Source organism: Sphaeramia orbicularis, chromosome 16 (assembly GCF_902148855.1).
Source record: "Sphaeramia orbicularis chromosome 16, fSphaOr1.1, whole genome shotgun sequence".
In the NCBI taxonomy this organism is placed as follows: Eukaryota; Metazoa; Chordata; class Actinopteri; order Kurtiformes; family Apogonidae; genus Sphaeramia; species Sphaeramia orbicularis.
The window spans coordinates 28,715,680-28,727,866 of NC_043972.1; the positions used below are offsets into that span (position 1 = coordinate 28,715,680).

General features: G+C 36.4%; 1 protein-coding gene across 1 annotated transcript in view; it reads right to left on the bottom strand.

The window, feature by feature from the left end:
- Nucleotides 1–4,802: 4,802 nt before the first annotated feature.
- Nucleotides 4,803–12,187, bottom strand: part of mtbp (MDM2 binding protein) — a 37,419-nt gene continuing 30,034 nt past the window's right edge. Inside the window, exons 19-23 of the mRNA XM_030156972.1 lie at nucleotides 10,642–10,805; nucleotides 9,122–9,216; nucleotides 5,911–6,024; nucleotides 5,422–5,487; nucleotides 4,803–5,345 (exon numbers count right to left, since the gene is read on the bottom strand). Coding sequence (XP_030012832.1) covers nucleotides 5,307–5,345; nucleotides 5,422–5,487; nucleotides 5,911–6,024; nucleotides 9,122–9,216; nucleotides 10,642–10,805 — 478 coding nt within the window. The 3' untranslated portion in view covers nucleotides 4,803–5,306. The remainder of the gene's footprint in view (nucleotides 5,346–5,421; nucleotides 5,488–5,910; nucleotides 6,025–9,121; nucleotides 9,217–10,641; nucleotides 10,806–12,187) is intronic.

Here is a 12,187-nt window from a genome sequence, read left to right on the forward strand (position 1 = left end):
TCTGAACGTTCTTGTTTTCGTTAATTTTTTAACCCTGTTTTACACGTACAGTGGACACACACAACAGTTCCATCCTTCTTCACAGACACCCATGGTTTCAGCTGGGTTCCAGACAGAGCCTGGATCTGATGGACCTGATATTACAGACAGAGCAGGCTCTGTCTGTGTCTATAGCACATTAGCACCACCAAATGCTAGCTAGGTGGCTAAACTGGGTTAACTACTACACAGGTGTCAAACTCCGGTCCTCGAGGGCCGGTATCCTGCATGGTTTAGATATTTCCCTCTTCATGCCACACCTGGCTCAATTAAGGATCAGCTCATCATCATGCTCTGCAGAAGCCTGACAACGATGTGATGGCTTCCAGGTGTGATGGAAGAGGGAAACATCTACAACATGCAGGATACCGGCCCTCGAGGACCAGAGTTTGACATCCCTGAACTACTGTGAGCCACTCTGTTCCAGTGGCTGTCATAAGTAGCCTTCAATATTAGCTCTGTTGTAGTGGCTGCCTTTCTACAAGCTACACTACATTATATATATACTGTTATTGTCATTATGGTGTTCCCTGTGTTCTAGTGGTGGAACTGTACATATTACTGTGTGTAGATAGTAGAAAGGCAGACACTTCAACAACAGAGCTAATATTGTAGGCTACTTATGACAGCCACTAACATTATTACACAATGTTAGTTCATTAGAGCTGCTTTTGGTTACAGTCTAGTTGAGTTTTGATGGCATGCTGGGGGAAACATGTTAAAAACATACACAGCTAGCTAGCTTACTTGATGATAAAATAAAGCAAATGCTGTGAACCAAAGAAACTAAATGTCTGGAAAAATCTCACAATGTAAATGTAAAATAACAGAAACTAGTTTCCTTTTTCTGCCTCTGCAGCTGCTTTTCTGTCCAGTGTTTTGGATGAAATTCCAAGACAACTTCCAATTAATGTCAGATGTCTTGGCTGTCGGTCTCTCATAATGAAATTAGTATGGAAATATAAAAGAGGATTTCAGAAACATTTACGCTTCTAGGCTTTTATCATCAGTGAGCCGAGTTGGTGGAAAAAGGCTACCACAGTAATATGTAGTTCTCATAAAATGTTATTTTTTGTGGTAAAATGAGTTTGTGCTTTTATTTAGGTTTGTTTACCACATAAGTCAGTTGATATGCTCTGGGTGTGTTCCTGCCGACAAACTGCTGTAGACGGTGTTCAGTCTGTTCCAACCGAGTATATGTCATAAACAAAGTGTGTTTTGAAGAGACCTGCATTTGAAGACCTTGTAGTCATCACAAATTCAGATGAATCATCATATAGATACCAGCCTGCTCGTGTTCATGTAAACAAACGTAAACATAAAATATCACAGAAGGAGTTTCAGATTTGTGGCCTAAATGCTGAAACTGAGCAGATACAGACGTAAATAGTTCTGTTTCCTAAAAATGCCATGCATATGCAACTTAAAGTTTGACCACATACTTCTGACTGAAAGGTAATGCACTATGGATTATGTTCACAGACAATTTTTTACCAATAAAGAAAATTACAAAAGATGCACAGAAGAGAATATCATCTGTCTCACAGTCAGGGCCGTTGTTTAACACTGTCGGGGTCCTTGGCAAAAGGGGATCATTGGGCCCTAGGGGTGATTAAATTCTTTGGGAATCCCACCCCGAACCCCAAACAAATGTACCGTGATGATTATATAAGCAAGTTTGGATAAGTTTAGTTAATAATGTGCCAGTAAAGATTTACAACAAAACACTGTCTAGGAAATATAAAAACTTGAAAATCTAAAATATATAAAAGACTTCTGTGAACCCTATACACAATTAAAGATATCCGCTTAAAGAAATAAATAGAAAAATAAGGAAAATAATAAAACATAAGAATAACAGTGTTAGAATATTTAGAAATGCTTGTGGATTTTAGCTTGTGCAGATGTACAAATCAATAACTAAAGTACTTCTAATTGTGACTACTGATTAATTAGGCACACCTGGATTAATCAGTGTGTCCAATAATCAAAGACAGGAAATTAAAGACCCACCTGAAATTCAGGAAGTAGTGGGGCTGTGCATAGTCCATTCAGATTGCAGGTGCTTTATAAGTTAACGACTTTGTCTAAATATTAAATACATGAATTGACTGAATCAACTTGACCTTTGAATCTTACATAAACAATAGTCTGTTTGTTCTATGTTGTAAAATTGAATGAATGTTTACACCAGAACATGACTTACTCAAGAAAGATAGTTAATTAGACAGGGTCATGACGATCACAGGCAGTATTCTTTTGTGGGTTTACATTCCTGCTTAAAAATCATGAATATTGTTGTTGTATGTAAGGTATGATCACTGTGTATTTATCAACCCAAACATGCAAATGAGACCTAATACATGATTACTACACAGCAGGAGAGTGGCTGAGCACATGAAAACAAATAAAAACATATTATGATCCTTATTTCCATCTAATTTTATATTCAAGTAAGAGTTGAAACTCCACACAACGTTCAGGTCTGTGTTTGTGTACATACCTTTGTGAAAGCCATGGATCAGATGGTTTATAGGCAGTGTTTGAAAGGGATGAAAGGGCCAAGAGTACACAAAAACAGGACAAATACACACAAGTGATTAAATAATCATCCTTATCTGGATAGATAGCATTTATTAAGTCATCACTTCTGCTTAGCTACTGGGTGCGTTTCAGTGTATATCAATAAATCTGGTACCCATGTAACTGAATATCACTAATAAAACAGCAAACCAATACAACAATCATAAATCCTGGTATAGATATGTTTTTATAAATAAGATTTAGTTTTGTAGTTGTGTAGAGTATTTTACCAGACATTACAAGGGAACAAATTTGCTGAAAAAATTGATTTGGCATTAAAAAAAAAGTTTCAATACAGCTATAAGAACTCAGACTACTTTTGTGGTGACTTCCTACAGATTTTTTCATTATGTTTAACCATTCCTAAGTGATTTTTCACCATTTACTAAAAATTTTATCCACTGCATTTGGCATTTTTCAGTGAAAATCTGGCATTTTCCTACATTTAATCTATTGATCGTGTACATTCAAAAAAACTTAAAGGTTATTATATCAAGACAGAGAAAACTGAAGAAAAAGTAACTTTTTTAGCAACATATATCATTAATTGAGCATAAGACAACGGTCTACAACCAGTTATTTACTAAACTACATGAGTTTTATTGGTGAATCAAAGTGGCAATGTCCAGAAGTGTCATATGTGATTGTGACGAAAAGCTGAGAAACCACATTTTACCTGAATTATATAAATGTATTGATAAGATTAGTGGTTCAAATTTTATTAAATATTTTAGGTCAGTAGATTTCTGCTCAGAGAATGTCTGCTATAAAGTGTGCCACATAGTTTGTGTAGATGTGTGCATTCAGTGGATTCTATGTTTGGAAAAGCTGATTTTTGAGGTAAAACTCAACATCTACAGTATTGGCATCATGTTTATCGTATCTGACGTTAGTACAGGATTTAAATCCCTTGTGAATGGAAAAAGTATTTGGGTTTCAATTTATTCAACTAGTCTGAAAACAGTGTCACTGTATGATGTGTTTCCAAATTCATCAAAGAACTTCCCTATGGGGAAGAGACATACAAACGGAAAGTACATCTTCTATTGCTGACTCTGTGGTTGAGAAAATGCATATAATGGAATTGACTAGCAGCAGATGGGTTTACTGAGGGCCTGCACAATGAGGACAATTTAATACCATATTGTATGAACTGTCTTTTTAATATACATTATGGATACGAGGCGACATACTTTGGCATTAAATCAGCTTTTTCTACCTGGTCTGATGAAGACAGATGCCTTGCATTTCAGTTATAAACTCTCACTTACACATATCAGGTTCAATTATTTATCCCGTGAATGAGCAACATGAGATGGGACACAAGTCTTTATTTGCTCCCACTGCTCCTTTGTTTGGCTGTATAAATCTGCTTCATTTTCTTCCCCGCTCTACATCTCTTTGATTCAATAAATCTAAAATCCCTGCAACTAAAGCCTCTGACGGCCATTAAAACATTTATTTTACATGCGGCAACAAGCAGTGTCCACAGATGGCCTTCTCATCTCATCTTCGCTGTGTTCGTTAAATAAGATCACCAGAACATATCTGTAAATCTTTTAGTGTCCACAGATTAAAACCAAGAAACCTGGTCTGGCGCAGCGACATCACATTACAGTAGGGAGGTTAATACACGGTTTTGGAAAACACTGCATGGAAACGCAGAAACACTGTGGGCTAAATTTATTTGAAGTTTTACTAACAATCTGAAATATTTATGCTAATTTCATTTCTGCTTAGATGGAGCAAAATGTTCTCAAGAACTACAGTGTGCAGTCATCTATCTCATCTCATCAAGTAAAAACCATGCAAAGTCAGAATAAAAAAATTGGCATAGACAGTTTTGTTTGAATATTACTGAAAATAGTGGAACACTGGCTTCACCGGTAGTTTTGGCTTTGCTTGTCATCATTTTAGCAAAGATCCTGATGCGTCCACAACAAGGACAAGCTGGTATGAAGAAGCCAGGCTTTACTGTCAGTGATAATCAGCACTACAGGATGTGCTGCACTGTTTGTGGCTTTGTTTTCACCGCCTGAATAACAGCTACCATGCAGACCAGGCGGCAAGCTGTCAGCACTGATAATATAATACATATTTCTTTCAGAACACACCTTTTTTTAATCAACACACAAGTTTTTCCCCACTGTAGCCCACTCAGACTGTATTGAACGAGTTACATTGTTAAAGTAAAAACACTTTATTGTGTTGCAAAAAGTGAAAAGCAAAGATAAAATCACAAAGTATTAAAATTATGATTGTACTTAGAGAGAAAATAAACAAGAGGAAGAGGATTTAAAACCATGTTTGAAAACGGCCACAAGGAAATGACAACTCCAGTCTGTCATCATCTAAGCCCTGGTGGCTGGAGCAGATTGTCCAAAAGTGTTTTTCTGTTTTCGAGGCTCTGACACATTTGGGAATATTTTGGGGTAGCTGTGTACACAACTGCACATAAACAAAAGCTCAAATAACTCTCAACAGCTCAAACATAATACATCTGAAATTGGGAGATTAACAAATAAAATTAAATAAAGGATTAAGGTCATTAAAAGAAGCTTAATGCAACGATTTTAAAACCAACCGTGGAAAAATTAAAAAATAAAAAAAAAAACAAGTCAGGTGGAATCTGGAGTTGGGGACTAAAAACAATGACAATTTTCTCTTTGTCTTTAAGTCCACCTTCACTTCTTTGCAGTCTTCTCTAACACCCAGTCAATGACCTATAATCAAACAGAAAAAAAAGTCAGCTATTGCACAGAAACAAGCCTAAAAATCATTGTGATGTGGCGTCCGTACCTGTTTAACATTGCTGCTGACAGCTTTCTTCATCTCATCGTGCAGGCCGCGAGATGTTTTCAGGTCCTGGAATCGAACGGCAAACTAAAAACACTTGTACTGACCCATAAACATGTTTGGTTCATATCATATGAACCAAACTTTTAAGCTCACAGATAGGAGTTGTGGATAACAGCAGCACAAACTAGTGAAAAAGTAAAGTTCAGAGTGATGCTGCGGTTCAATGACGACTCACAGTTTTTTTTTCCCCTCTCAAGCAAAACAGTTTGATTTAGTATATTGAAAGTAGCACGACCAAATTAGACAAGCATGATGGATTGCACTGGCAGAAATACAAAAGAAAAGGAAGGAAAGTGTCTTCAAATTGTTTTGGCTAATTTGTTTCAAGTTGTGTAATAAAACACTGGTTCTGAATGTAAAGAGGCACTCATATAGACAATGCAGACAAGAAGACATCACTACCAGTGTGTGGGCAGTAAAAAGACTAACCTTGAGATAGAATTTTGAGATATCAAACAGTCTTTTGCTGCAGGCCTCAAAGCATTCATGCTCAGCAGTGATCCCGTGGTGTTTCAGTGTTTTAGCTACCACTTCCTGCAACATCTGAGAACAAAAAAAAAACAACAACACAGACACATATATTTGTACTTGCACAATTGTGAAATCAAACATCAAGCTGTGTTTATTCCCTAACCACCTAACGCTAACCCTGTTCTGACGAACTAATTTTAGAGAGGCTCCGTTCATAGGCTCACATCGCCTCGACTTCTAGGGACGTCCTTGTACAGAATTGCGCATTCACAGGCTGAACTTGCAAACTTACAAATATTTTACTGGTAGCGTCGACAGGGAAAACACATTCCTGAATAAATAGATCTGCCTTTAATCTTGTCACAGCGACTATTCTGAGGAAGCACTATAAATTATGGTGAGCAATGGCTGGTGCCGTTCAGTCTCATGAGGAGAAGAAAGGCAGCTTTTAATCTCTGTCCTGAATAAACTGCTATCATTATTTCTGAATAGGGCCAACTGTTCTTTCCTACACTCAGGTCTGAACGATAAGCCTGTTTGCATAGTAATCACAAATCAGAACGAGTCAAGGTCGGGATGCAGATTGTGAGTTGTACGTGGGACAGACAAAACGGTGTGCAGGTGTGTGGGAATATACTTGTGTGTGCAGACACGTGTGTTCATATGCATGCCAGGATGAGAAAAAATAGGAGTGTCTGTGATGAACAGTTGGAGGCAGGCAGCAGGTGATATGATAAATTGTATTTCATCAAATGCTTCTGCTACAACACTGTAATGCGCCGCACTCATTCGTAGTGATCACACACGACACATAAAACATTTATCTTTGTTGGAGCCGTCTCATACCTTCTATAGTAGACAGATTGTGTGTAAGTGTGTGGGAGTTTTGTTGTGTTTCTCTCTGGCTCGTTAAAATTAACTGTAGCTTTTCATTACGTTAAAATATCACAATGGATAAACTGTTGGTTAATAAAATGTAAACAAGCATACGTCAGAGTAAAAGTTAATAGTGTTGAAGCAGGCAGAGACAGCACAACTAAAGACATTATATCATATGGGATTATATCAATTTAGGATTTTTATGAATATGAGCCAAGTAATTGGTTTTCTCTAGGTTTCTGAGGGGCTTTAGATGGTTGTAGCTGCAGTTGGGATGGTGGAGTTTAGTGTACAATTGTCAAGGAATATTGTCATTCAGTTATATATTAAAATTGTAGGGATGCGCCAATATATTGGCCACACATTGGTATCAGCCAGTGTCCGTATTAGCATATATAAATGTCTTTTCACCATTGGAAGTAGCAGATATTTGTCTTAGGTTTGTCATAAATTTGTACTTCATTTAAAGATAACATGATAAAGGGCTCTTAGACTTTGATTATTTATATATCTATAATGGGGGGGGGGGGGGGGGGGGGTAAATACAAAAACAAAATAAAGAGGCAGAAGTAACATCGGGATCTGTATTGGGCACCAATCAGTGCATTGAATTGCGTAAAATTTGCGGAAAACTTATATTCGACTGTTCCGTACGCAGCTGTCAGTCTTGTGAGAACTTGCATGGGTCTGGGCTGCTGTATTCAAATGCATCGCATGACTAATATGAGACACACAACGTTTCTTAAAATGAGCTGTAGGTGAAGCTGAAGTGGATGAATGATTAAAAAACAACTCTGTGTTAATGACAGCAGAGAGTTCACAGCCCAACCCGGCCTCAGGGAGAGTGATTTGCACTCAGAGCAACCTAAAAACCTCAATTCAGAAATATTTATGATTTTTTAAAATAAATTTATTTATAAATAAATTCTTTCTCCTTTTTAATCAGTAATATAATCCAATCTCCTCAGGTTGAGGATCAAGAAAAGAAACAAAAGAACAGAAAACAAACAAATGAAATGAAATGAACAGCCTGTGTTAGTGTCAGAATATGTTTAGGTCCCTTAATAGACACATTTGTCCCTGAATGTCAGCCATTTTCTCCAGTTTTTTAAAAAGAGACTTTCTTTCAACTTCAGTTTATATGTGAGATGTTCCATGACAAGTATATCATCTATGATTGAAAGCCATTGTTTGTAAGACGGCGCATCAGTCTTAAACCAGTTCTTTGTTATGGCCTTCTTCCCGGCCATCAGGAGGATCTAAAATATTTATGATTTTAGTCAACCAACAGCAAAACTGTAGAATTGTAGAAAATAAAGCTGCATGCAAGCTATGCTCGGAGAAACCATTGTTTATGGCCGAGATGAAACTGTGGATCATCAGATAATATTGGTGTGTGATTGTATGCTTTACATTATTATATTTGGCCACGTGTCAATGTCGACTGTGATCTAATACTGGTAACACTATGACCTAAACACTTATAGATATAAGAAACATGAGATAATCACAGCAAACCTCGCTTGGAGCATCTGTTCTTTATTGATTCTGTAATGTGTTAAGTATAGGTCTATTAAAAGACATCTTCAAATACACATATCTATACCAGGATTTATGATTGTTGTTGTATTGGTTTGCTGTCTTGTAGAAAAGATACATGAAATAAATATTTAAATAGCTCAAACCTGCCTGTATTTTTAGAAGCAAAAATAAAATGTGATCTTTGGCCAATTTTGATGTTATTAGATTTTTAAATAACAGTTGATCATTATTATTATCATTATTAGTACCATCACCATCATTATTATCATTCTATAATGAAAAAACAAGACTGTTTCAGATTTCCACATTAAACATTAACAAGAAAAAAATATTCACAAAGTTAGCACAATGCCCTGAAATAAAAAAAATAATCATCACAAAATAACATTGGTTAAATAATAATGAAGGTTTAGAAATGACATCAAAACATGAAAGAATCTCAGCATAGTTTTATTTTTCCATTTTCATAAGTATTTAATGTTATTGTCATGTGATTTTTTAAAATTTTAGATCCAAGTGATTTCTGTTTTGTCAAGAAGTAATTAAAAAAAGGGAAAAAAAATCCTACATTTTTTTCCCTTCAGAGCTTGTGCTCTCTTTTCAAGGTCTGCATGAAGAGTATCCGCACTTAAAATGCAAGTCCTGTTTCCATGATAACAAGCAGAGTGTTATTAAAGAGAGAATAATCCTGAAATAATGTCTAAAAACTAAAAAGTATAAAGTATTCCTTTAGAATTAAGACACTCACTCTGTTGTGTTTCTGGGAGCGTGACTCCTTTGCAGGTTGTTCTTCTGTTTGTCCATTATGTGTCTTCTGCTGTTGGGGTTTGGAGTTCACCAAGTCTGGGTAATAATGAGAAATTAACAGTAAAGCATCACAACCAAGGCAAAACTAACTGCAGTGCACATTACAGTGTAGACATCTTTGTGCATGACAGTGTGACTTAGTGATTTCACTTGTACTTTACTTTATCTCCATGTAATACAACTTCATTTCTTTCACTCCACAACATTGCAGAAGCAAATGTAATTTTCATTCTGTATTTGTCTGACAGCTTTACTTAATTGAAGATGCATTGCTGTAGATTAAACTGCCAACAGTATATGTTGCAGTTAAGATGAGCTCAACCTTAAACATATACAGCAGTAAATGCAATATACACATTAATGCCACAGTAAAATGAACCTCAACAAATGTTAGCTCATGTTGTATTGCTCTGAATCATGCACAGGCTGCCACAGTAACTATTTTATCATTCTATATATTTAAATACCCTCTAACCTGTATATGGAATTGGAAATAGCTGTGTGTGTATTTGGTGACATCTATTATCCACTCATTTAACATGACTTTTGTAACTCTAGGCCTCAAAGTCCAGTCTCATGTCCTTGTGGTTGTTTATTTTGTATGATTTATATCCTTTATCATTTTTGTTGGCAGTTAATTACATGTTCACACAATAACATGTACACAAATATAATGGTATTTTTCAGCAGTCCTATACCAGCAAAAGAGGCAGCATGGGTTGGAGGGACCATTAAATTGTGCTTACAGATACATTCTATGAATGCTAATGTATTATTTTAAATTTTTTTTGTTTGTTTTTTATGGAGCCCGTTAGGGGACATTGAGAGTCGATTTTTTTTCCATCAGGTTGATTTTTTTTTTCTCTCAATGTCCCCTTACGGGCTCCATAGTTTTTAAATTAATGCTGCCTTATATTATATCTGGTGTTATTTATTAAGAAAATAATGGTTTGAGACACAAAAAATAGACTATCTGTGTGGGGGCAACTGGCTATATGACCCGACGAGTAGAAGTTCCAGTGGAAGAGTCAGTGTTGACCTGAACACAGAGAGGTCTAATACCAGGGTTGTGTGTTTTGCATACATTTCTCTTAGAGCCTAAACAGCTATTGAGCCATAGGCATTTTCTGTTTTTTTTATTCATATTTATTCTATAATCAATGCTTCATTTATTCTGTCTTTGGAAATACTATTATCATATAGCTGTCAATGGAGATTTGAACTATTTTTACCCATCTCCACCTTTCAGATCAAAGACAATATTCAGCAGGATCTAAGTCCTGTTCCTTCATGTCCATCCCTTAATTGTGAGTTAAACCCACTCCTACATACAGTGACCATTAAACTCATGCAAGGTTTTGGAGTATTTCAACAAGTAATATTAGTAGTCAACTCCCAATAATATAGCCTAAACAACAAATGCAGGATATCAGTTCTTTAGCTTAACTTGTTTTATTTTACCTGAGGATGCCGCTCTTGCCACTGAGGAGGAAGTTGTGGAAATGGTGGCGCTGGTGGACTGAGATCTAGAGGGCTGTCTCCTTAGTGACCTAATAGCAGGGTGCGTCCCACTGCTGCCACTGCTCTGAGAACAGAGGGAGTCGCTGCTTTCTGACTTTGCCAGCCTGAATCATTGGAGACAGAAACACAATAAACATCACTAATACAAGATTTGGGATCAAAACCCCCAAGAGCTAATCCATCTATTTACCAAACCACCATCTTCCTGCTGATCAGGGTGACATTAGTTCTGGTTAAATGAAAACAAATGAACAAACCTTTTCTATATTATTCACTGAATGCTGTGATCATTTGTGTGTCTTAAGACATAAAAAAACAAAAGAAACGGTCACTTCAGTGGTACATCCTTTCAATAAGAGCATTCCAACTGTAACTACCTGTGTACAGATTTAGAACATTAATTTTCCCTTTTCTTTTCTCATTGCAACACTCTTTGAAACTATCAGTTATTCATGTAAAATTTTAGACACTAACCACAAAACCTCACAACAAAAAGCAAAAGCAAACAGTCCATGAAAAAAATCTTGAACACCTTCAAACATTCCCTCTGAATAAGCAGACGAAGTCAGGACAATACACTGAACATATGAATGAAAAACAATTCTCTGCGGGCTTGGTTAACCCATTTGCAATAAAGTTTAGTCATGTTTTGCAGAATAAAACACAGGTATCCAAATGTGTAATGTATGGATATGTATTCTGAACACAAAACAGTACAAATACAAATTAGAATAAGTACAAATAAGTTGTTTTTATCATTCATTCATCTTCTGAACTCGCTTTTATCCTCACTAGGGATGTGGGTGCTGGAGCCTATCCCAGCTACCTATGGATGAAGGTGGGGTACACCCTGGACAAGTCACCAGTTCATCGCGGGGCTGACAAATAGACAACCAGCCAATCACTCTCACATTCACACATATGGGCAATTTAGATTAACCAATTAACCTATCAGTGCATGTGTTTGGATGGCAGGAGGAAGCCGGAGTACCCAGAGAGAACCCACGCAAACATGGGGAGAACATGCAAACTCCACACAGAAAGGACCCTGGTTGGAACACTTTAAGGTCGTCTGGAATTTGAACCTGGGACCTCTTGCACCTTAACTGTTTTTTATCATTCCTTACATAATACAAACACAATAAAATAATTTAGCTAAATCTCAATGTTTTTTGTGGGTGTGACTAAAATATTTCTTCCACTTCATATGCAGTGTTCTGAGTTCAACAGTGGAAGTCTTTGCAATCGAAAAATGATTTGGAAAAAATGCCTAAATTGCAAAATCAAGATCTTTTCTCTGAGGACTTTTCAAAATGCAACCTGCTTCTTGTAATATATTAATTGTGAATGTATTTCTTCAGTCATATGTGGAATGTAATTTTAATAAAGATAGTATTTTGGTATCAAGTTTTGTCTTCAGTTCATGTAGACGGAAAACAACAGATCACAACAGTAAATAGTCCATTACATTGAAAAAAGTTTAGCT